We start from the raw sequence: 24,490 nt of genomic DNA on the forward strand, positions 1-24,490 counted from the left end.
ATAAAGATGGTCACTCCTATTTTAATGCGGACCTTTGGAGAAAAATGTCTGAGTGTTATGAACTGAAATCTGGCAATAAAATTCCGTGTGTGCACCACACCTGGTCTAATTAACATGGATGTTTACTTCCCCGACGTCATCAGCCGATCAAAGTCTGATCGAGATTAGTGTCCTTTCAACTTTCTCCATGTTGTCATATTACTTAGCAAAATCGGGGTATTTGTTCTGACTAATTAATAACTATTTAAGCAACCAATTGTGATTTCATATTCTGACTCTGTTCCTAGGCAGGAACAAATTCTATTTACCAATTTATGCGCACTATATATTCTTCTGCCATGTTCTGAATAAATAATACCTTTCCACCTTTTAAGAAGGATATGTTGGATGCATAGTGAACGGTTTGTATGTTACTAAGCGTACCAAATTTCATTGGAAGGACGAGCATGTCATAAATTTGTTGATAATCTGACGGAGATAGCACAACGTATGAACGCTGGATTTTGGATGGGATTAATTAGACCTATGGTGCACACATTAAACAAGACCAATTATGTGCACAAAACGCTGGTAAAAAGTCTTATTTTAATGTTGATGCTCATAAACTATATATATCTTCAACGATATGTTACAATTGGTTTTTATTCTACATGTCAATAGAAATTGCCCGCTGTAGCAGTTCCTCGATCGATTTCCCGGCATGGTCGAATTACACTTGTGCCTGCTAATAACGCCAAAGTGATTGCAAGGTACTGCATTTCCCGTAGAAATGGAACCATTCAAATTAACAAGTTCCCGCTTGTCGTGGCAATGCATCCATATTGGAAAATTGGAGGCACTGTTCTACTCATGCTCTACCAAGGCACAGGAGGGCTCTTCCTTTTCATTGACGAGATGTCGAGTCGTCATGATCAAGCTGCTTCCAGCGGATAGTTGTGGTTATTGGCCCTCGGCCTCTTAAAATGTGCTAGTTGTTACTATGTTAAGTATCTAGATATGGACCATATGGTTGTTGGCCCTTAGCCTCTTAAAATGTGATAGTTGTTACTATGTTAAGTATGTAGATATGGACCATATGGTTGTCAAAACCATGTTACGAAGATCCTCCTTTTGTCGAATAGTGTAACCACTATATATATATATATATATATATGTTACTCAAATGTTGTTACCCAAGTTCTTAAATTTTCATGGAAAGTATTAGTATTGTACATAGTTCATTGAGTTTAAGCGTGTGCCCGATGTCTAGAAGGCATTTGCATATTAACTGTCCATATTGCAAATTCACACAATTAACATAAGGAAACGTATGTGTAACTTACAAATCATCGCACACGAGTACTCGCAGATGCATCGTGTGCGATAGTCCTAGCCACCGCAAGCAACTACTTTGCATTTTTCAAAGTTTTTTGTACACACAGAATCGCACACGAACTAACTGTATTAACCGTCTGTGTTGTAATTTCTCATCGCAAACAGTTCATCCGAGTCCGCTGTTTGTGTAACACCCCGGATGTAACTTTCCATATTTGTATCCAACTCTTGCCGTTTCCGGTATTAAGTTATATTTATTTCTCAGGTTCGGGTCTTTGTCTCCGTGTGTTGTTTTCTTTTTCGTGCATCTCTTATCATGTCATCTCGTGCATTGCATTTGCATACATATTCATCTCATGCATTCGAGCATTTTCTCCGTTGTCCGTTTTGCATTCCGGCGCTTCGTTCTCCTCCGGTGGCCATTTCTAGCTTTCTTTCGTGTGTGGGGTTCAAACATTTCCGGATTGGACCGAGACTTGCCATGCGGCCTTGGTTTACTACCGGTAGACCGCCTGTCAAGTTTCGGGTCATTTGGACTTCGTTTGATACTCCTACGGTTAACCGAGGGACCGAAAAGGCCTCGTGTGTGTTGCAGCCCAACACCCCCCAAATTTGGCCCAAAACCCACCAAACTCAGATCCATGTCCTAGAGCGTTCGATCACGATCGCGTGGGCGAAAACCGCACCTCATTTGGACTCTCCTAGCTCCACTTATGCCTATATATACACCCCTCCATTCGGATCTCCTCTTCCCCCGTCCAAAACCCTAAAAAAAAAACAGATCCATCTTCCCCCGCGCCGGGCCGGACGTGTCCGCCCGCGCCGGACGTTGTCCGCCCCGCCGCCGCCAGCCAATCGGCCGCCGCCACCTGTCCCCGGGGCGGGACCGGTTCGCCGCCGCCACCGACGCGGGCCCGAGGCCCAGCGCCGGCCCCCTCCTCCTCCGCCCGGGCCAGAGGCGCCCGTGGCCGAGCTCCGCCGCCGCCGCCCTTCTTCTCCTCCTCCGGCGGGCCGCCGCCGCCCGCCATCGTCGCCGGCGCCCCGAGCCGCGGCCCCGCCGTCCGCCGCCGCGCCTGCCGTCCGCCGCCGCGCCCGCCGCCGCCTCCTCGCCGCGCCGCCCCCCCCCCGGCGACCTCCTCCTCGCTCCGGCCGCCTCCGGCCTCGTCGCCGGCGAGCGACCTCGCCGGATCCAGCCTCGGGAGGCGCGCCCCGATCCAGATCCGCGGGTGCTACAGTAAACCCTAACCTCGTTTTTTTTTGCCTAAGTCCTGAAACTCTTGATCCAAGTTGACCTGTTCGAGGACCCGTATCTCCGTAACCGTAGCTCCGTTTTGGGCATATGATATATCAAAATCTTCGCCTCGACATGTACATCATTTCATTCCATTGCATCATTTGCATTTGAGGTCATCTTGTTGCCCAAAATGCTGTTAGAAGGAGCCTTCGTGAGTTAAATTGCAGATCCGTTAGTTCATCATGCACTTTTGTCATTTTTGCCATGTTTAATCCGTGCATGATATGCCTGTGCCCCTTTGGGATGAATTGTTAAGCATTTTGTCTTCTTTCCAGAGGTGCCTCCCATGCATTTTTAGGATGTGTGTGTTGTCTTGTGCAAGCTTGCGAAGAGAGGTACCTGAGATTGCTGATTTCAGGGACTTAGTGATTTTCACTAAGTCTGGGATATTTTAGTTCATGATGCTATATGTCCAGCTTGTTTCCTAGTGATCCGTGCCTCTTTTGAGGATGATCAGTAAGGGAGTTTTGATATTTATGTTATGCTCTATCCATACATGTCTTTGTTTGCATTTTTGGAGTGCTCTAGGTTGACTCAATCGAGCTCAACTTTTGCTTCGTTGTTAATCTGGGCAGATCGTCAACTTGTTTGCGATTTTGCCGATGCTACCGTTAGTGTTCCATGCATGCTATGCCTTTGTTCTTGCCATGTGTAGCTAGCATATTGTGTCTTATTTCTGGATATATGCTTGCCTTGCCATGACTTGCACCGTAGTGAGTGCATCGAGCTCGTTTATATGCCTTCGTGAGTTATAATTTCAGCATGTCTCAGTTTTCACCAAGTCTGAAAACTGATTGTGTTCGAGCTATGTTCGTGAGCTTGGTAGAGTATTTTGTGAACCCTTTTGGCCCCAGGTCACTTTGGGTGTTTTGTTAAGCTTGTTGAGTAGCTCCATGTCATGTTCTTAATTGTCATATTCAGGTTTTTTATCATGTTGTTTTGCTGCTCCGAAGAGGGCTTCGTGATCTGAAATTTCAGGCTAGTGTTAATTTCACTAAGTCTGGAATCTGTTTTGCATATTCATTTTTGCCATGCTTGTTTGAACCTCTTAATGGATGATTTGCCTATGGCTCAGTGCTAGTGTTTTGTTAACCATCTTGTGTACATCACTGCCATGTATTTTTTTTTCATGTTTGGTGGCTGTAGCATGTTCATTTCGTTGCGTTTAGATGCCTACTTGCTGTAAATCGCAGACCGGTGTCATATCTTAAAACGCTTGCCATTTCCAAACCGTAGCTCCGATTCCTATGATCTTTATATCGTTTTCAAGCGATTTCATCCCCTCTATCCAGTGGCACACTTGGTTTTCCAAGTTGAGGCCAGGTTCATGCATTTCCTGTCATATCTTGCATTTTGCATCCCGCATCGCATCCCGCATAGCATATCATCATTTCATCATATTGCTTGGTCTTGCACGTGGTTGATTGTGTCCTTATTGCTTGTTTGTCCTGTTGGGTAGAGCCGGGAGACGAGTTCGCTACCGAGGAGACCGTTGAGTTTGCTTGTGACGATCCAGTCAGCTTTGACAACTGTGCAGGCAAGATGATCATACCCTCGAAATCACTACTATCTTTGCTATGCTAGTTTGCTCGCTCTTGCTATGCCAATGCTACGATGCCTACCTTTTGCTTGTCAGCCTCCCAATTGCCATGTTGAGCCTCTAACCCACCTTGTCCTAGCAAACCGTTGAATGGCTATGTTACCGCTTTGCTCAGCCCCTCTTATAGCATTGCTAGTTGCAGGTGAAGTTTGGAGCCGTTCCTTGTTGGAACATTTATTTACTTGTTGGGATATCACTATATTGCTATGTTATCTTAATGCATCTATATACTTGGTAAAGGGTGGAAGGCTCGGCCTCTCGCCTAGTGTTTTGTTCCACTCTTGCCGCCCTAGTTTCCGTCATATCGGTGTTATGTTCCCGGATTTTGCGTTCCTTACGCGGTTGGGTTATAATGGGAACCCCTTGATAGTTCGCCTTGATTAAAGCTTTTCCAGCAATGCCCAACCTTGGTTTTACCATTTGCCACCTAGCCGTTTCTTCCCTTGGGTTCTGCAGACTCAAGGGTCATCTTGTTTTAACCCCCCCGGGCCAGTGCTCCTCTGAGTGTTGGTCCAAAACGTCAGCCGCCGGTGGCTACCAGGGGCAACTCTGGGCTGGCCTACCGGAAGTTTAGACAATCTGAGTGTGCCCTGAGAAAGAGATATGTGCAGCTCCTATCGGGTTTTGTCGGCACATTCGGGCGGTGTTGCTGGTCTTGTTTTAACCTGTCGAATTGTCTTGTTGTACCGGGTTACCGAGTCTGATCGGTGTGTCTCGGGAGGAGGTCTTTTCCTTCGTTGACCGTGAGAGCTTGTCATGGGCTAAGTTGGGACTCCCCTGCAGGGATTGAACTTTCGAAAGCCGTGCCCGCGGTTATGGGCAGATGGGAATTTGTTAATGTCCGGTTGTAGATAACTTAAACCCTAATTAATTAAATGAATCAACCGTGTGTGTTGCCGTGATGGCCTCTTCTCGGCGGAGTCCGGGAAGTGGACACGGTGTTGGAGTAATGCTTGCGCAGGTTGTTCCTCTAGTCTCTCGCTCGCGCCTTGCCTCCTCTTCTCGCTCTCTTTCGCGTATAAGTTAGCCACCAGATATGTTAGTCGCTTGTTGCAGCTCCACATATACTTGCCTTATCCTGTCCTATGAGCTCAAATAGTCTTGATAGCATGGGTGTGAGATTGCTGAGTCCCCGTGGCTCACAGATACTACAACTCCAGATGCAGGTCCAGGTGATTCCGCTCCAGGTGACGAGTACGAGCTCAAGTGGGAGTTCGACGAGGACTCTCAGCGTTATTATGTTTCCTTTCCCGACGATCAGTAGTGGTGCCTAGTTGGGGTTATCGATTCAGGGCCTTGTCGCATGTTGGGGGTCTTTTCTATTTGGCACCGTAGTCGGGCCATGAGTGATTTGTATGATGGATGTTATTTATGTACTTTGATGTGACGTGGCGAGTGTAAGCCAACTATGTACCTCCCCTTTATATTATTTATGTACATGGGATGTGTGATGATTTCCTGACTTGCGACATTGCTTTCAATGCGGTTATGCCTCTAAGTCGTGCCTCGACACGTGGGAGATATAGCCGCATCGAGGGCGTTACAGTTTGCCACGTATCACACACATCTTATTTACACAACTCGTTTGTGTTCTTTTGGCTCATCGCAAATAGTTCATCCATGTGAACTGTATGCCGCATATCACACACATATTGTTAAGTTGAATCGTTTTTGTTGTGTTCCCTAATCAAAAACAGTTCATCCGAGTGAACCGTATACCGTATATCGCACACACATTGATATGGCTGCTCGTTTCTGTTGTTCTACCTCATCGCAAACAGTTCGAATGGATTAACCGTGTGCCCTGCATCGCACACACATTGATATGGATGCCCGTTCCTGTTGTTCCGCCTCATCGCAAACAGTTTGAATGGATTAACCGTGTGCCCTGCATCGCACATGCAACTAAAATCTGAACCATGTTTGATGGCTCTGCCATCGCAAACGTTTTGCACCTTTTTTGATTGGTTTTTTACACTATCATTTGCGATTAATGCATCGCACACAGTTTCGGCAAAGGGTCTCTGATCATAGTGTCACGTTAGCAATATCCTACAGTAGTGATAGTTCAGCTTTAATAAAAAAATGTATGCAAAAGATGCACTGGTGTCATAATAGTAAAAAATCTTACCATGCCATTTTCATGGATATTGACGTAGTTCAACACGTGGACTAGTGGCAAGTATTGACCATAATGTGGAGGAATTTCATAATTGTTATTGAAAGTCTCAACATCAATAATAAATGAGACAAGATGATCTTTCTCCTCGTAAGTTCGTTCAGAGCCATCAGTGTAGTAGGTTTGGTCTACTACTTTCTATACATTTTTGAAGAATGTAAATAAGCTGTCAATGGAAATAAACTGTCAATGATGTCTGCTGTGCAACTTTATCCTTGTAGACATTGTTGGGCCTCCAAGTGTAGAGTTTTGTAAGACAGTAGCAAATTTCCCTTAAGTGGATGACCTAAGGTTTATCAATCTGTGGGAGGCGTAGGATGAACATGGTCTCTCTCAGACAACCCTGCAACCAAATAATAAAGAGTCTCTTGTGTCCCCAACACACTGATACGTCCATTGCACCATGCTTTTATATCGATATTTATTGCATTATGGGTTGTTATTACACATTATGTCACAATACTTATGCCTTTTCTCTCTTATTTTATAAGGTTTACATGAAGAGGGGGAATGCCGGCAGCTGGAATTCTGGGCTGGAAAATGAGCAAATATTAGAGACCTATTCTGCACATCTCCAAAAGTCCTGAAACTCCACGGGAATTATTTTCAGAATATATAAAAAATATTGGACGAAAGAAGTACCGGAGGGGGGCCACCCACCATCCACGAGGGTGGGGGCGTGCCCCCTGCCTCGTGGGCCCCCTAGCGGCCCTCCGATGCCCATCTTTGGCTATATGGAGTCTTTCGTCAAGGAAAAAAATCATAAGCTAGCTCATGGGACGAAACTCCGTTGCCACGAGGAGAAACCAATCTAGGGCTCCGGCGGAGCTGTTCTGCCGGGGAAACTTCCCTTCGGGAGGGGGAAATCATCACCATCGTCATCACCAACGATCCTCTCATCGGGAGGGGGTCAATCTCCATCAACATCTTCACCAGCACCATCTCATCTCAAACCCTAGTTCATCTCTTGTATCCAATCTTTGTATCCAAACCTCAGATTGGTACCTATGGGTTGCTAGTAGTGTCGATTACTCCTTGTAGTTGATGCTAGTTGGTTTACTTGGTGGAAGATCATATGTTCAGATCCATTATGCATATTAATACCCCTCTGATTATGAACATGAATATGCTTTGTGAGTAGTTACGTTTGTTCCTGAGGACATGGGAGAAGTCTTGCTATAAGTAGCCATGTGAATTTGGTATTCGTTCGATATTTTGATGAGATGTATGTTGTCATCCCTCTAGTGGTGTCATGTGAACGTCGACTACATGACACTTCACCACTGTTTTGTCCTAGAGGGAGGCATTGGGAAGTAATAAGTAGATGATGGGTTGCTAGAGTGACAGAAGCTTAAACCCTAGTTTATGCGTTGCTTCTTAAGGGGCTGATTTGGATCCATATGTTTCATGCTATGGTTAGGTTTACCTTAATACTTCTGTTGTAGTTGCGGATGCTTGCAATAGGGGTTAATCATAAGTGGGATGCTTGTCCAAGTAAGGGCAGTACCCAAGCACCGGTCCACCCACATATCAAATTATCAAAGTACTGAACGCGAATCATATGAACGTGATGAAAACTAACTTGACGATAATTCCCATGTATCCTCGGGAGCGCTTTACTTTATATAAGAGTTTGTCCAGGCTTGTCCTTTGCTACAAAAAGGATTGGGCCATATTTCTGCACCTTATTTACTTTTACTATTTTTACCCGTTACCAATTACCTTATCACAAAACTATCTATTACCGATAATTTCAGTGCTTGCAGAAAATACCTTGTTGAGAACCGCTTATCATTTCTTTCTGCTCCTCGTTGGGTTCGACATTCTTACTTATCGAAAAGGCTACGATAGGTCCCCTACACTTGTGGGTCATCAAGACTCTTTTCTGGTGCCGTTGCCGGGGAGTGAAGCGCCTTTGGTAGGTGGAATTTGGTAAGGAAAAATTTATATAGTGTGCTGAAATTTACTGTCACTTGTTACTACGGAACATAATCCTTTAAGGGGCTTGTTCGGGGTATCTTCACCCCGACCAGTAGAGCAAAGAGTTGCTCCTCAACCTACTGAACCTACTGAAAATGTTTACTTTGAAATTCCTTTGGGTATGATAGAGAAACTGCTAGCTAATCCTTTCACAGGTGATGGAACATTACATCCCGATTTGCACTTAATCTATGTGGATGAAGTTTGTGGATTATTTAAGCTTGCGGGTATGCCCGAGGATGTTATCAAGAAAAAGGTCTTACATTTATCTTTGAAGGGAGAGGCATTGACATGGTTTAGGCTATGTGATGATATTGGATCATGGAACTACCAACGATTGAAATTGGAATTTCATCAGAAGTTTTATCCTATGCATCTTGTTCATCATGATCATAATAATTTATATATATATAGGGAAAAGCAAACCTATGCAACAATCTTGTGGAGGTAGCAATCATAGCCACATGTGAGCTTGGGATCTGGTCCAAACATTTGCCATCTTTGAATTTCTCACATTTGGAATGAATACATTTTATTTCCTGTTATAGGTGTTTGTGGACCACGCGTGCACGTGCCTATGCGCTAGGCCCATCCCATAGCCTGATACCCCTGCGGCACGCCAGTCATGGGCCCGTGGAGATACGGTTCCAAGCCCAGGAAAGGTCCACAACTGCGCACGGTGCCCAGCCGATAAAAGGTCCGTGCAACTTTTTTTAGCCTTGTTTTTTTTGCCTTATTCGTTCAACAGCCATCCCCATACCCGTGCGAGCAGGAGAGCACCACGCGGGCTGTGCTCCTCCTCTCGTACTCCAGCAGATCTGTCCGCCAAGCAGGCCATCCTCCTCCTCCCATGTGGCAGCTCCCCTCTCCGGCCATCCTCCTCCTCCTCCCCTACTGTCACTTCTCTGCCCGTGGCCGCCATGGCCTTGCCCGAGCTGTCCACCGCCATTCCTGCTCCTCTTCCCGGCGTCCCTCCGTGCTCTCACGTCCCACCTCCACTGCCTGCGGGAAGCAATTCCTTAGGTCTTTATCGGTCCTTGTTATTTTTTTGCAAACTTTCCTAACCCTTGTTATATGTTGTTGCAGATCTTGCTGAAAATTGGATCCCTGTAGGCCGATGTAAGGTAAGAGCATGGTAATTAGTGACATGGTATGAGCATGTAGAATTGATGTTTTCTGTTGGCTATGTGTATTGAATATTGATGCATGCATTGCTTAGTTGCTTAAGTGACATAATGGATTTATTGTGTTTTTGGTTGTGTCGTTCTCGGCAAAGAAACTATGGAATCTTTCAAATGGGCATTCAAACCATGGTTGTGGCCTTCTTTTTTCCTGTGTTCTGCGTTCGCATGTCGTGTATGGTTGGCCGTGTGTATGTGGGTGTTGTGGGTGTCTGCTCCGGCCGGTGTGCTTGCTGACTGTGTGGTGTGTGTGCTGAAATTGTGATGCCAGTTCTTCATTTGATTTCTGATGCAGGAGCTTCAACGCAACAAGACATGCTTGAGGCAACACCTTATTTCCCAGATTTAGGAGTCACGCCGGCCCTACATCCCTTCTTCTCTAACCATGGCCATGGCCCATAGAGTTTGGGATCTCGGCAGCCTACCCACTCCTCAAGGATCCATGGCGTGCATGTGGTGCTACAGTTAGACACCACCGTACGCAGGGAGCTATGCAATCACCGGACGCAGCTTCAATGCAGTAAAAGCACATGCCTTTGGGTCCCTGACATGTAAGCCAGCCATCTGCTGGGCTCACATGTCATAGGCACAAAGGCAAGTGCCTTAAGGCACCAAAGGGCAGTCCGCAATCACCACAGGCTCACCGTCAGCATATTTTTTTTTCTAACCACGAGTAGTTTTTGTTATGCATCTCACACTTTTTTGTGAAGTCTGTACATGATCTAGTATTTCTTGTTCCTGAATGAAGTACTACTTGTTCCGGAATTATCAAAGGGCCTTGTTTTGGGTGAGAAATTTGTAAAAAATAGATAGAACCTTTGGGTATTTATAGAATTGTTGAGCTATGTTCATCGATCTGCACTTTCGGGTATAAGATAAAGAATTTTTTGAGAGATAAAATGATGTGCGAGTATTTAGAGCTCAGCAGGTTCTGGCTAATCAATCTGCAAACTTTCTGTGGGGCGACTCCCAGATAGTCTATACAATGTATAGTAGTATATGTGAATTTCTAGTTTGTATCCATTTTGCTAGCTAATGTATAAAGCGCCCACCGGTTTATCTAGTGTCACCGCTACGACGCTACCTAGTCGCCTCTCTGCATTAATGTGGGACAGCACAGCTACCAGATCCATCCTTAGAGCATATCCAATAGACGGTCTAAATGTAAAAATACCTAACTTTTGAACCGTTTGGGACAAAAAACGCTGCTCCAATAAACGGTCCATACATAAAAAGAATTGGACCGCTGCCTCCCGGTGATGTAAAATACAACACCTTGTGGTGCAAATTTGCATCGCGAGATACAACTGCTTCAAATTCAGCGACCACCCGCCAACGCCCAACCGCCCTTCATTTCATTTCATAGTCGCTCCCGTTCGTCTGCCCGAACACCAGTTGGCGGGAAATCGTCGCCGCCACCGCCCACATCCCCGCCGCCACCGCCCAGAATCCCCGCCGCCGCCACCGCCCCCGTCGCCTCCCTCGCCGGAAGCCGTCTTGCAGCCGCTCGGGCGCCGCCGAATCGGGAGGCAGCCGTGGTGGGGATTCGGCGCCTCCGGCGGTCCGGCTGGCCCTATAGGCCTCCGCCGGCCTTCTCCCCGTCGGCCGCGGGCCTCTCCACGGCCCTATAGCCGGCTGCACGACTGCCGCACCTAGCCCGCACGACCTCCTCCCCGTCGGTCGCCGAACTCCTCTTCGCCGCCCGCCGAGCTAGCTCTCATCACCGTTGCCGTCTAAAGCCGACCGCAGTCATCCGCGGCAGCCAATCCAACCGGCGGCCATCTTCTTCTACCGCACGTACAAGGTGTTCGCGCGGCTGCTAGCCGGTTTTTTACATCTTGTTTTGGACCATCTGTTGGAGAAGCTCTTTTACATCTTCGATTTGGACCATCTGTTGGAGTTGAGCATTTTTCGAAGCTCCAAAACGCAACATTTGGCGGTCCATATTTTACAACTCTGTTTTTGGACCGCCAAAATTTGGACCATCTATTGGAGATGCTCTTAGTGACACGATCCCAAGGACTTAAAGCATCTTCAGCCTTCGCCACCCAGGGACTTGAAATAGCACTGCCTGGGGGCCAACCGGCGATAAAATCAGCATGGGGGCGGTCGGGTTCCTAACCGCCGCCCCAAGCTGGCCCCAGACGCCGCTATTTGAAAACCAAAGTCAGCCAAAATCCGGCAAAACTTTGTACAGAACCACACAAATTTGGAGGAAATTCAGACGTTTTCATTGATATTTGACCAAACTGAAAACATAATTTAAAAATAAACTAAAACAACAAGACGGCGCCTTGAGCCTTCTACATGCCGAGGAACCTATAGAAGTTGGTGTAGTCATCGCCGCCGTCGCCCTGCACGCCACCGCCGTCCTTGCTGCACCCCTGCCCTGGGCCACCGTGGCTGACGGGGTTGGACGGCCCGGGCGCCTCCTCGATGCTGTCGTTGAGGATGACGATGCTGCCCTTCTCGCGGCCGCGACGTCGGGCGGCGATCTTCTCGAAGGCGCGACATTGGTGCTCCATCTCCTGCCGGACGTAGTCGTCCCGCGCCCATTTTATGTCGGTCTTCTCGTCGGCGGCCATGGCCGCATGCTCCTTTTTCACGGGGAGGAGGAATGAGAAGGAACGTCGATTGCTCAGCTCCGGCTTCCTCCGCCTCTATCTCCGCATCGAGCTCGGCGAAGAGCGCGTCGGTCTCCACCTGCTCCCGCTGGAGGAACGCCAGGTTGGCCTCCACATAGTCCTCATCCTGGATGAACTCCAGGATGGCCTGCTGCTCGGCCATATCGTCGGACTAGGCAACGGTGAACGCCGTCGCTGCCTGCTCCATGTTGAAGGTCAGCACCGTTTTTGTGTGTTCCTAGGTGTTAACACTTGACATGGTAAGCTCACTTAAGAGGAAACAACAATAAAGAATGAAAAATTGAAATTGAAACATGCAGTTCACACGCCTCACGGTGGTCTTGTATCGTCGTATCATTATAATGATACGGGAACCTTCATTTTGCACTACACACGAACATTGCACAATCGTATGTGTGCGCTCTTTTTTATGGGACCGAACACCTTCTACCATGAACATTATACCCATCGGGATACCACCATGGTCGAGCCGCTCCTTTTCAAGGTCCGCCATCACTCCTGACAATCCATATACTCCCATCCTCAATCTCTCTCTCTCTCTCTCTCATGTGATTGTTTGTGTGTATTTGTGTCTTCTTCTCCTAGGGATACATGGATTATAATGTAATCTAGGCACCAACAATTGAGGTGGTAAAAATCATCAATGGTCCCAACCTCTGGGCATCATCTTTATTAGGCAGCTCCATTTGATGGTCTATTATCAGTCCCGGCAATCATGTAGTCCTAACCTTGTTCTGTCCCATCTCTCCCTCCCTCCTCTCTCTCTCTCTCTCCCCTTTGCGTATGTGTGTGTTGCTCTAGAGATAGGCGGGTTAGTTTGCCCAAAGAGTGCGTGTGAACCTTTATTTTTAATTTTCCAAACCTTCCGCAATCGTATGTGTGCACTCTTTTTATTTGACTGAGAACCTTTTATCCCATCCCTATCTATCTATTTATCTATCTATCTCTTCCTCTTAGTATATTGACATGGGAACCTTTATTTTTCATTGGCCAAACCTTGCACAATCGTGTGCGTGCACTCTTTTTATTTGACTGTGCACCTTTATCCCATCTCATCCCTCTCTATCTATCTCTTCCTCTTAGTATATAGACACGGGAAGAACCTTTATTTTTCATTGTCCAAACCTTGCACAATCGTGTGTGTGCACTCTTTTTATTTGACCGGGCACCTTTTACCCATCCATCTCTCTATCTATCTATTTATCTATCTATCTATCTCTTCCTCTTAGTATATTGACACGGGAACCTTTATTTTTCATTGCCCAAACCTAGCATGGTCATGTGTGTGCACTCCTTTTATTTGACCGGGCACCTTTTATCTCATCCCTCTCTAACTATCTATCTCTTTCTTCCTCTTAGTATATTAACAGGGGAACCTTTATTTTTCATTGCCCAAACCTTGCACAATCGTGTGTGTGCACTCTTTTTATCTGACCACAAGATGCTATCCTCCACGTCCTTAGAGAGGTGCACCTCTCAAAGGGCAACCCATGACACAAACAATTGACAAAGATGGTCAGTAGTGAAGGCCGTCGTCAAATCAATCTTGCTAATACAAGTGCCCTCCTGTAAGGCCCCCTTGACCTTCCAATTTTTCCTCTTGGAGGCCTCGAAAATGAGCGGGGCAATGTCTTTCGGCTTTCGACCATGGACCCACAGGGACTCCCAGAAAGAAGCGCGAGCCTATTGCAAATGGTGAGGCGTAGAAGAAATCCTTGGCTGCCTCATCGCACGGGTTTCCCAAGCCCAGCTGCAAAAGCGAAGGTGCCCCCCACTCAAACCACAACCACCATGAACATAGGGCTTGGCTTAATTTTGCAAGGTTTAGCACTCCAAGAACCCCCAAGATCTTGAATATCAGTGCTTGAACGAGGATATCCTCCACCGGCACAGAGGTCTCACCTCCTCCCACAACACATTTAGTGCAAGATCTCCTCACCTCGGAAGAAATCCTCTACCCGGCCAAAGGAGCAACCTTCCCTCAACAAACATTTAGAGCGGGATCACCACATCCAGGTAGGATTTGCAGGTCAGCTGTAGTAGCAAGGTGCGAATGATGCGTCATGCTCATAAAGACCGCACAGCTTGTGTTGTGGCGTGGAGTTACCCGGGTGTGGCCGCCTTTGAATAGCGGATTCCGGTGAGGTCAGGCTTCCGGGTGCGTCAATGCGCGACGCCAGAGTAGGTTTCTCGGCCGGCGAGCCTGCTTAATGCCAACATACGGACGGGGCATTCAATAGGCGTGGTAGATATCCGTCCGAACCCGTCTAGTAACGCGTCTCCAGCATTGAACATGCGCAGACAACGGAGATGCCTCGCGGGTGGCGCCCTTAGCTGGCGCGCTGCTTCAATAGCGGAGGCAGCGAGAGGTCACGCCTGCCCTGAGCGGTCTTCAATGTGGAGCGGCGCGTTCTATAGCGGCATTAATGCGGGCAGCTGGCGCTGTGCGGGAACACACCCAGGCAAGCGAGGAGGAGGTTTGTGTGGGACAGGGCGGTCAAAAGCGGGCATGGCAGTGGTCTGGATTCCCGCAAAGCCCCTCGGTTGGTCTTCGATTTGCGGGAGAAAACACGTTTGGATCGTCTTGCGAACCAATATAGGCATGCGTTGGATGACTTTCGTTATCCGGACGCATGCGGGTGGTTTGGGGGTCGACGTTGGATATGTCCTTATTCCCCAAAACAGTAGCTGATTGATTTGTTGGACTTCTCTTTTTTCTTCTTTATGATGTACATAATTTGGATTCATTTATATAACTGAAAATACTATAGAATGATTTGTTTTACTACTTTCATTGTTAAATATAAGTCTTTTTAAAGACTTCAATGTAGACTACATACGGATGTATATAGATATATTTTAAAGTATAAATTTACTCATTTTGCTTTGTATGTAGTTCATATTGAAATCTCTAAAAAGACTTATATTTAGAAACGGGGGAAGTATTGTTCTTGGTTAAAAAAACTTAAACCAGGAGTCGAACCTTCAGCGAGATGAATATCTAGTAAGTAGACAGATAATTATAAGAGAATTTAAAAATATAAAAAATATATGTTGTATAATCTCAGAGATCAAAAGGAAAACTGTGTCATGTTAAAGTGGAATCATATCCAGTCCATCATTACTTGAAGATAGTTAGGCCATGAGCTTCTTCAATGGCATTTGTGGGCACCAGAGATGGATTTCTAAAACAGGTAAACTGTTCTGGACACTCACCAGAAAAACTGATGCGCAGGAGACATCGTTGCTACCGGACAACAAAATCTGACGACACCCTTGAAAAATCACCGCACGCGTGCCCAAATTTGAGGTGGAATCTTATGACGGGCTGGCCGGGGTTTGCATAGTCAAAGCCTTTGCAGTGACCTGCAGCCCGTGAATGGCTTGAACCAGTTAAGAAAGTAAAAAAGCCATGTGAACCAGTTAATTTAATAAGAAAATAGAAAGAGCTTCACACTCTCCGCCCTTGTTCTCTCTCCATGTGACACGCACCCCCCTAAGTACCATAATCCCTCAATCCATCATAGGCGCAAGCACTCCCCCCCCTCCTAAGTATGATTATCTTTTACTAGCCATCAGGAACACACGTATTGTCTCCTTCCATCCATATATCTATCTCGATATCTCTCGGGGCATATTCTATCGCGCACACACCTTGTCACTCGATCTCCCACCCATGTAGTCCTATCACGATCTCCAGGGGATCTCCCTATGACAAACATACACTCTCTCCTCCCCATGTCTGCATTTTCTCCGTACGTCTCTCTGGACCTCTCTCCCTTGTTTGTCAGACCCCTCTTGGCCACGTGCTAGGGGTCTTGCTCTCTCGGTTCCAAACAACCACACACTATCTCCTCATCTTGCCTCCGTTGTCGAAGATGCATGTGTGATATGTTTGCATAAGACACGCACGCTTTTTCTCTACTTTTATCGTGTGTTGTCCATGTCTCTTTCACACACGCACACACACTTTTTTCACTCTCTCTCTCTCTCTCTCTTGTTAGGGACTCTGTCACGTCCATAAGCATATGGATGTTTTGAAAAGTCAAACCTCAGAAACGTTTGACCAGGTATATGTGGAGAAAAACATTTACATCTGGAACGATCATTAGATTCATCACAACATGTACTTACTTCATACTATCATTTATCTTTGGTATTGTAGATATAAGTAATTTCTTTATAAACTTGGTCAAAGTTTCAAAAGTTTGACTTAAAAAAATGTTGGAACTACATTATTGAACGGAGGGAGTAGCTCTTTCTCTCTCTCTGCTATCTCTCACAGGCCTCCCCTCTCACTCGAACTCTCTATACCGACGGATTATACGCTCACTGTGTCAGCGTATAGCTCTGTATATTGTTTAGTTGATCGGTCAACCAATCCACATGCTGCCTTGTCAGCTCGTGTTTTGTATCTTCGTGTGTTGGCCCATGTGGCAGTGGATGAAAATAAGTAAACTAGAGGTCCATCTGACACGCGGTGAAGTAAACAAAGTTGAAACCACTCGGGGTAGCACCCCGCACGCTAGTAAGTTGAAACCAAATTATGCCTTACATATGTTTGAGAAACTCACGTAGAGGTAGAAGTGGAAGCGTATCAACATCGACCCAAATGCCGATATTATCTTCGCCGATGTCATCTTCAGGATCACCAAGATCGAAGGTGACATGCATACCCTCCTGAAAATCATACGCCTTACATAGTGATGTCCAATTCGAGCAACCAAAATGGGAGTAGGTCACCGCATTGTATAGCTTTACGGCAAAAACATAACCATGATGGGTCTTAAGGTGAACTCTCTTTCTCTCCATATTCTCATGATCTTCGAAATCCAACTTCTCCAAGATATAACATCTTGCATGGTAGGGGGTGCACTAGTCGAATTGTAGAAAGTGAAAATTACACATTCAAGAAGCAGATGTCATGCTTAATTACGAAAAAGACTTGTCATCGTTGCGTACCGTATAAACATCGAAGGTCTCGTCGAGCTTAGTACTAAAGCACCAACCGTCTTCCAGGCGAGGCCTGTCGCACAGACCCCGGTCATCGCCACAGTACTCGCACTTAGGGTTCCTATCATTGTCAGACATTTTCTATGTTCATAATTTAAAGATTAAACTTTTGAAAATCAATATATGTACTACAAAAACTAAATTAGATCATTATTATTCATCAAGGGTTGACTGTCGGTTTGTCGAGTCTTTTCTTGAAAACTCGCATCTCATGTGGTGTATATGGTGGACACTCCCTCACAATTATTTCGACCGGCGGTGATGGTCACTCCTCCCTTCGTTACCGAGTGCATTACACAAAAATGTCTAACACACGGGAACGAAGGAGAAGCGACCCCCACGACAACAATCAGGATTCTTCCTCTCTTATATTTCGACAGTATATGGTGGACACTCCCTCACAGTTATTTCGACCATCGGCGATGTTCACTTCCCCTCCTTCTCTCGTGCATTACCAAGGTATGTCACAAGCAGAAGGAAGAGGAAGCAACCCCCACGAAAACAGTCGGGATTCTTCCTCTCTTATATTTTGACAGTATATGGTGGACACTCCCTCACAGTTATTTCGACCGTCGGTGATGGTCGCTTCCCCTCCTTCTCTCGTGCATTACCAAGGTATATCACGAGAAGAAGGAAGAGAAGCGACCCCCACGACGACAGTCGGCATCCTTCCTTCAAGAACAGACTAAAAGTCACTCAAGTAGCATCAACATACTAAAAGTCAACCTGTTACATATATGGAGCAATGTCATAAAAATGGCCCGTGTTCTGCCGGAATGTTGATTAATTCCCGTTACAGGCACTCGATATTTCCTACTTTCTAGCACAAGTCAGGCCAAAATTCATGGAAAATTTAGCATGACCTTTGCTAAAATAGGGCATATCGAGCGCCTGAAATTTGTCGGAACGGAAATGAATCAACATTCCGGCAAAACATAGGCCACTCAGAGGTGTTCCCTGCAAGCAATAAAAGCCAAGATATCACTTGGCAAGCACATACATGTGCTAGTACTACACATCACTACTCCACATATCACATGTCCAAATAAATCATCTTTACTCACTAGACGACTGTCGAGGATCTTCTGGGTGTCATCGAGCGGCTTGTCGGTGTGATCTACCCTGCACCATATGAGTCACACATGAGCATGTAAACACTATACATTTTCATTTCTTCACATTTTCATTTAAAAAATACTAGCTTCATTTCTTCACATGTTCAAACAGAGTCAAGTTCCTTACATTTTCATTTCAAAAAAAAATCCTAACTTCACATTTTCATTTCAAAAAAATACAAGTCTCACATTTTCATTTCATAAAAAAATACACGCCTCAAATTTTCATTTCAACAATGTTGGATTTTACTTCTCCCAATAATTCCCCTAAAATATTCATATATATTTTATGCGCTTGATAATCAATTTATAATGAAGTAAAGAACATTTTTTAGAATATAACAAGTACATAACATTTTAAAATTCTACCAACTAAATATAGTAAACTACAAACTATAATATAGAAACTATAAACTATGAACTATAAACTACAAACTATAAACTACTTCAGTAAACTACAAACTAGAAACTAATTTAGTTAAATGAGGAGCTATCTAGGAGGGAGGAGGGCCGGCGGTGGCTCGAGGAGGAGGGGGGAGGGCCGGCGACGGCTGGAGAATGGAGGCGGGAGGAAGGAGAGAGGAGGAGAGGGAGGGGGAGGAGCGGCTAGAGGAGGAGGGAGGAGGAGGGGTGACTAGAGGAGGAAGGAGCAGGGGGAAGAGGGGCGACTAGAGGAGGATGAGCAGGGGGAGGAGGGAGGAGGAAGGAGCAAGGGGCAGGGAGGAGGGGCGGCTAGAGGAGGAAGGAGCAGGCGGAGGGAGGAGGGGTGGCTAGAGGAGGAAGGAGGGAGGAGGAGGGGCGGCTAGAGGAGGAAGAAACTACGTGCTAAACTAGCTTAAAGAGAATCCTTTTGTAACAACGGGTGCCTGAATTTTAGAGACCGATTCCAACAAAACAATGAATAGTATATCAAGATCACCGTTATGAAGATTGATAGCAAAAAAATATAAATATGATGCTGACAAGCCATCATCCATAGTTGCGCTCGTTGTATTTCTCTTTGCTGTACTAGTATTTTGACGCCGATTATAAACCAACACGAACCAAAACAAAAAGGCGTCATCGTGTTGTGCAAAAAGGAGAATTCAAGGTATATGAAGAAATGGCCAAAATTGAATACACATGTACCTCAGGCCACTTCCTCGGGGAGTAAAAAATAGAGTATAAATATTGCAAGATTTCTAAAGGATAGGGACAACGCTAATTTATAGTGGTGGAATACAGATGGTGCACTGCCGAGCCACCCATGTGTCATATATTTGTTTCATCTACTTTTCTATGATATCATCGAGTGTACAAACAAGCTCGTGGGAAAAAAAAATTGATGGAATTATCCGTCACGTCGAAAACAAAACCACGGACGCATAAAACTAAGTGTGCATCATAGTACGCCACCAACCTTAAGTCGAGTGTGACAGATAAGTAAATCAAAGCTCTTACCATGTGTACACTTCAAATGACAAGTGGAATCTCTCCCAAGTTAAAAAAAACACACACACAAAAGGGAAAATGTCATTTCTGTATGTGGTCCCAGCAATTTGCTTCTCCTGGGCCCACCCCGAACATGAGCAAGAGAATAATTTGCGACTAGTAAAATACATGGTCATTCGTTCTAAAATACTAGTATTCCGTGAGTAATAATGTGGTACTACTGAAATTATTTGGGGTGGTCAAACAAATATATATATATATACCATGCAAAAAACAAATATATATATAGCAGCATTAATTAATTGTAGAATATACCTACTAGCATCAACATACGATTGGAAAAAAAAATACTACTCTACGATTGAACTACAGAAGGATATACTCCTATATAGAGAGTATTTGAAAATGGTGGCAAAGTCGTTGAACGGACAGAGCAGCAAACTCTAGTTGCGGCAGTGAACTGTAGAGAGAAGGAGAGAGGGGCTGTAGGAACTAGGAAAGCTCGCCCGGTCGCCCGCACGCGCGGCGCTCGGCGCACCGCCCCGCACCTTCGTGAGACGTCACGACGCACGCACGCACGCGGCGGGACCGCGCTTTCTTCCTCGCACCCCCTCGTTCTTCTCCGCCTCCGCCCGCCTATACATACCACCATCTTCCTCTCCTCTCCTCTCTCCCCCTACCGTTCCGCCATTAACCGCCACTACCACTGCCTCTCTTCCTGAATCTTGATCCCACTCCCATGCCTGCGACTCTACGAATTCGCTGAGAACTAACTACCACCAGACTCCATGCGGCATCGGCAGCAAGGGGAGGACAACAAGGAGCTCTTCGTGCAGTGGAGGCCCTGCGACAAGAAGAGGTCCTAGTCGCCGGCGACCCGCGCCCGCAGGAACAGATCTGTCTATCGGGTAATTCTTTTAATCGGTGGGTGTTGGCTGAATGGTTGATTCGAGCGCGGGAGGGAAGATGAGCGCGCACGGCGGCGGCGGCGGGAGGACGCGGGTGGGGAGGTACGAGCTGGGGAGGACGCTTGGGGAAGGGACGTTCGCCAAGGTCAAGTTCGCCAGGAACGTCGAGACCGGCGAGAATGTCGCCATCAAGATCCTCGACAAGGACAAGGTCCTCAAGCACAAGATGATCGCGCAGGTACCTTGTCTTTCTTCTTCTTCTTCTTCGAACCCAACGCCAAAAAGAAAAAGAAAAACTATAGATTATTTTCTTCAAAATCCAAATCCATGGCTTGTTCAGATTATTTCTATTGTACTAAAAGGGAGGCCTAGCCTTGATCATCTTTCTCGATCATCAAGCATTGTTAAAAAAGGAGGGGTTTATAGGGCTGTTTTTTTCTAAAAAACAATTGGGTGAAAACTATATATTGGACAAAAGAGTAGAAGTACTAGTTCAACTTGGTGGAACGCCAAGACGTGAGAGTCCGTGAAACCGGCAGCAGCTACGGCGTTCCAGAATAGCGTTCTGCCGCCAATTGAATTCAATTCAATGCGTCCGCCGAGGCCAAGACCAAGACCAAGGCTTGGCGGGCGTCTCGTGCGCGTTCGTTGGAAAGCGCAGAGTTTAGTTGGCGGCCGTGATCAAATTTGTCTCTTCACTTTTGTTTGGCCTCTGAATGATACATCTCTTTTTCTCTGCAGATAAAGCGCGAGATCTCCACCATGAAGCTCATCAGGCACCCCAACGTCATCCGCATGTACGAGGTATAGACTAGTACTAGTGCAACCTGAAATCATCATCATCATCATCATTTAAGCAAAATACAGTGGACTAATTATTTGCTCATATTCCTCGCATGAGGAAATTATGTATATATATTTGGTTATCTTTTCATTTCTCGTTAAAAACTACTAGTAGGTTTCTTTTGCCTTTTGACTATGTATGTAAATGACCATGCCCACTTCTAATTGGCGTGTCTTTTAAAGGTGATGGCCAGCAGGACAAAGATATACATAGTCATGGAGCTTGTCACAGGTGGCGAACTTTTCGACAAAATCGTGAGTATATACCTTGCTCAACATTTTGGGTTATGCTTTGCTTCCCGCTCTGCCTATATGCTTATTTTGCCGTGATCCGTGGGTCTAGGCTTCGCGTGGGAGGCTCAAAGAGGACGACGCCAGGAAATATTTCCAGCAGCTCATCAACGCTGTCGACTACTGTCATAGCAGAGGCGTCTATCACCGTGATCTCAAGGTATCGTGGCGTGCCGGTGCCGTGCTGGTTACTCATCTGCCCTGTGGGAAGAAACAAAAAGTGGTCTCATACCATTTTCTTCTTCCACGTTTCAGCCTGAAAATCTTCTGCTTGATGCTAACGGTACTCTCAAGGTGTCTGATTTTGGACTCAGCGCCCTATCGCAGCAAGTCAGAGTAAGCAAAATTGACTGCTTTCTCTTTTTCCATCTTGATAAAAAACCATTGTGATGGAAAATTCAGTGTTCCTTCCAGCGGGCCTGGCTTCTTTTATGTTTTGCTATTTATCTGACAGCGTGATTGCGGATCAGCCGATAGATTCTGACGATTATTTCTGCATATCTTTCTGCTATCTTGCAGGAGGATGGGCTGTTGCATACGACGTGTGGAACTCCCAATTATGTTGCTCCCGAGGTTCTTCATTTGCATCCAGACCTTAAATTATAATTATCTACTTCTCTCTATTCAAGTGAATATTTTGTTCTCATTTTTCAATACTCTCTTGGGCGTACAGGTTATAAACAACAAAGGTTATGATGGAGCCAAGGCTGATCTGTGGTCATGTGGGGTGATTCTCTTTGTCCTCATGGCAGGCTACCTTCCGTTCGAAGATTCAAATCTCATGGCGCTTTACAAGAAGGTGAATTACTTTTGCTGTTTTTTTGTTGTCAAAAGCAAGTTCCTCTTTTTGCGAGGAAAAAATGCTTTTACTAATACGATCCAAGTGCTTGGTCGATGTTACCAGAATAATTAAGTGCCTGAAAGATAACCTGCTTGTTCATGCAGATATACAAAGCAGACTTCAGTTGCCCATCTTGGTTCTCGACGAGCGCGAAGAAGCTCATCAAGAAGATACTAGATCCTAATCCTAACACTGTATGTTCATCTGTTCATTGGTATCATGTCAGTTTGTTTTATCAAAGCTTATATCTGAGAGATAGCTCATGTCATTGTTATTGCCCCGTGCAGAGAATAACTATTGCTGAGGTTATTAACAATGAGTGGTTCAAGAAAGGATATCAGCCTCCTAGGTTTGAGACAGCAGAAGTTAATCTGGATGACATTAACTCTATTTTCAACGAATCTGGGGTAAGTACTTCCTCACCATGTTATATCAACATGTGTCCTAATGCGGTGGATGGACTTGGTAACATTTTTTGTAATGATCCAGGACCCAGCACAGCTTGTTGTCGAGAGACGTGAAGAAAGACCGGCAGTGATGAATGCATTCGAGTTGATCTCTACCTCCCAGGGCCTCAATCTTGGCACACTTTTTGAGAAGCAAACGGTATGCTCAGCATCTCAAATTGTTCATGAATTAAGATTTTAATAACCATGGGATTCCTTTTAATTTGAAATCTTGCTATAAATAGGATTCTGTTAAACGTGAAACACGGTTTGCGTCGAGGCTTCCAGCAAACGAAATATTGTCGAAAATTGAAGCAGCAGCAGGACCCATGGGCTTCAACGTACAGAAGCGCAACTACAAGGTGCCTATTATATTAGCAGATAAAAAAACAATTACAGCATGTTTCCCTTTTTCCTGAACATTATCCTGATGACAATTTTCTGGAATTAAATCAAATCAGCTGAAGTTGCAAGGAGAGAATCCTGGAAGGAAAGGTCAGCTGGCAATTGCAACAGAGGTATATTTCATAGTATCGTTTTGCCTTGTTTTTTTTTGTTGTTGAGAAAATCGCTTTGCCTTGTTATATGTTGCGTTGCACTATTCTTGCATGGTATATGGACTGACATGGTTCCATCTGTAATAACCTCAGGTTTTTGAAGTGACACCCTCACTCTACATGGTGGAGCTCCGCAAATCGAATGGCGACACCCTTGAATTCCACAAGGTGAGGTTCAAACTGAGATATTGCAGTGAAATTACTTCGGAACTTCATACTGTTTCAAAAAAGATGAATTTTGCTGTTGGTTTTTGGACTAATCTGTTGCATGATTTCACGTCTTGTGCAGTTTTACCATAGTATCTCGAATGGCCTGAAGGACGTCATGTGGAAGCCAGAGGGTAGCATAGCCGAAGGCGATGAGACCCGCCACCAGAGGTCTCCGTGATCATATCTAAATGTTAGGAGATAGTAGAAGATAAAACTAGTCAGGAATCTCAGGAAAGGCATGTGGATGTTTTGCATGTTCTAGCCGTGGTTGTAAACAAAGATCCGAGTTTATGGATGAAAAGGTGTGCAAAGTTGCATTGGTTTTAACCTAGTATGAAATATGGTAATTGAGATTATCATCTGTGTTAATATAGGCGACATTCGTATCATGCTCTACAAAACATGCATTTAGTGCACACTCCCTTCCATAGTAAGAGGAGGTCCAACTAAATACCTAAATGCTAACAATTTGACGTCAGCTTGAGGAGGTTTTTTGAGCGAACACGTCCATTTCTGTGTTCTCAAAGCAAGACATGTGGCAATCACTGTTTGCTCACAAGCACTACTCTAAACGAACTATGAGCTGGTGGCATTAAATGATTTACTCAGGATGACAATTTATAAATCCTTCAGATGTAGCAT

General features: G+C 45.5%; 1 protein-coding gene across 1 annotated transcript; it reads left to right on the forward strand.

Annotated features, from left to right (window-relative positions):
• The first annotated feature begins 20,371 nt into the window (after positions 1-20,371).
• LOC125537441 (CBL-interacting protein kinase 23) lies at positions 20,372-24,204 on the forward strand. Its single transcript, XM_048700756.1, has 14 exons — positions 20,372-20,898; positions 21,402-21,464; positions 21,687-21,758; positions 21,847-21,954; positions 22,050-22,130; positions 22,314-22,367; positions 22,468-22,593; positions 22,740-22,829; positions 22,923-23,042; positions 23,125-23,241; positions 23,327-23,443; positions 23,543-23,599; positions 23,732-23,806; positions 23,928-24,204. Exons 1-14 carry the CDS (start codon positions 20,692-20,694, stop codon positions 24,024-24,026), a joined length of 1,386 nt encoding a protein of 461 aa, XP_048556713.1. The 5' UTR covers positions 20,372-20,691; the 3' UTR covers positions 24,027-24,204.
• Positions 24,205-24,490: the final 286 nt, after the last annotated feature.

This window comes from Triticum urartu, chromosome 2 (genome assembly GCF_003073215.2).
Source record: "Triticum urartu cultivar G1812 chromosome 2, Tu2.1, whole genome shotgun sequence".
Taxonomy (NCBI): Eukaryota; Viridiplantae; Streptophyta; class Magnoliopsida; order Poales; family Poaceae; genus Triticum; species Triticum urartu.

What these genes read in the sequence shown, in the direction of transcription:
- LOC125537441 (XM_048700756.1), top strand. Translation starts at nt 20,692, where the DNA reads ATGGTTGATTCGAGCGCGGGAGGGAAGATGAGCGCGCACGGCGGCGGC. An exon ending in CTATTTTCAACGAATCTGGG is followed by an intron (nt 23,043 to 23,124) that starts GTAAGTACTTCC and finishes GTAATGATCCAG; the next exon opens with GACCCAGCACAGCTTGTTGT. An exon ending in TACAGAAGCGCAACTACAAG is followed by an intron (nt 23,444 to 23,542) that starts GTGCCTATTATA and finishes AAATCAAATCAG; the next exon opens with CTGAAGTTGCAAGGAGAGAA.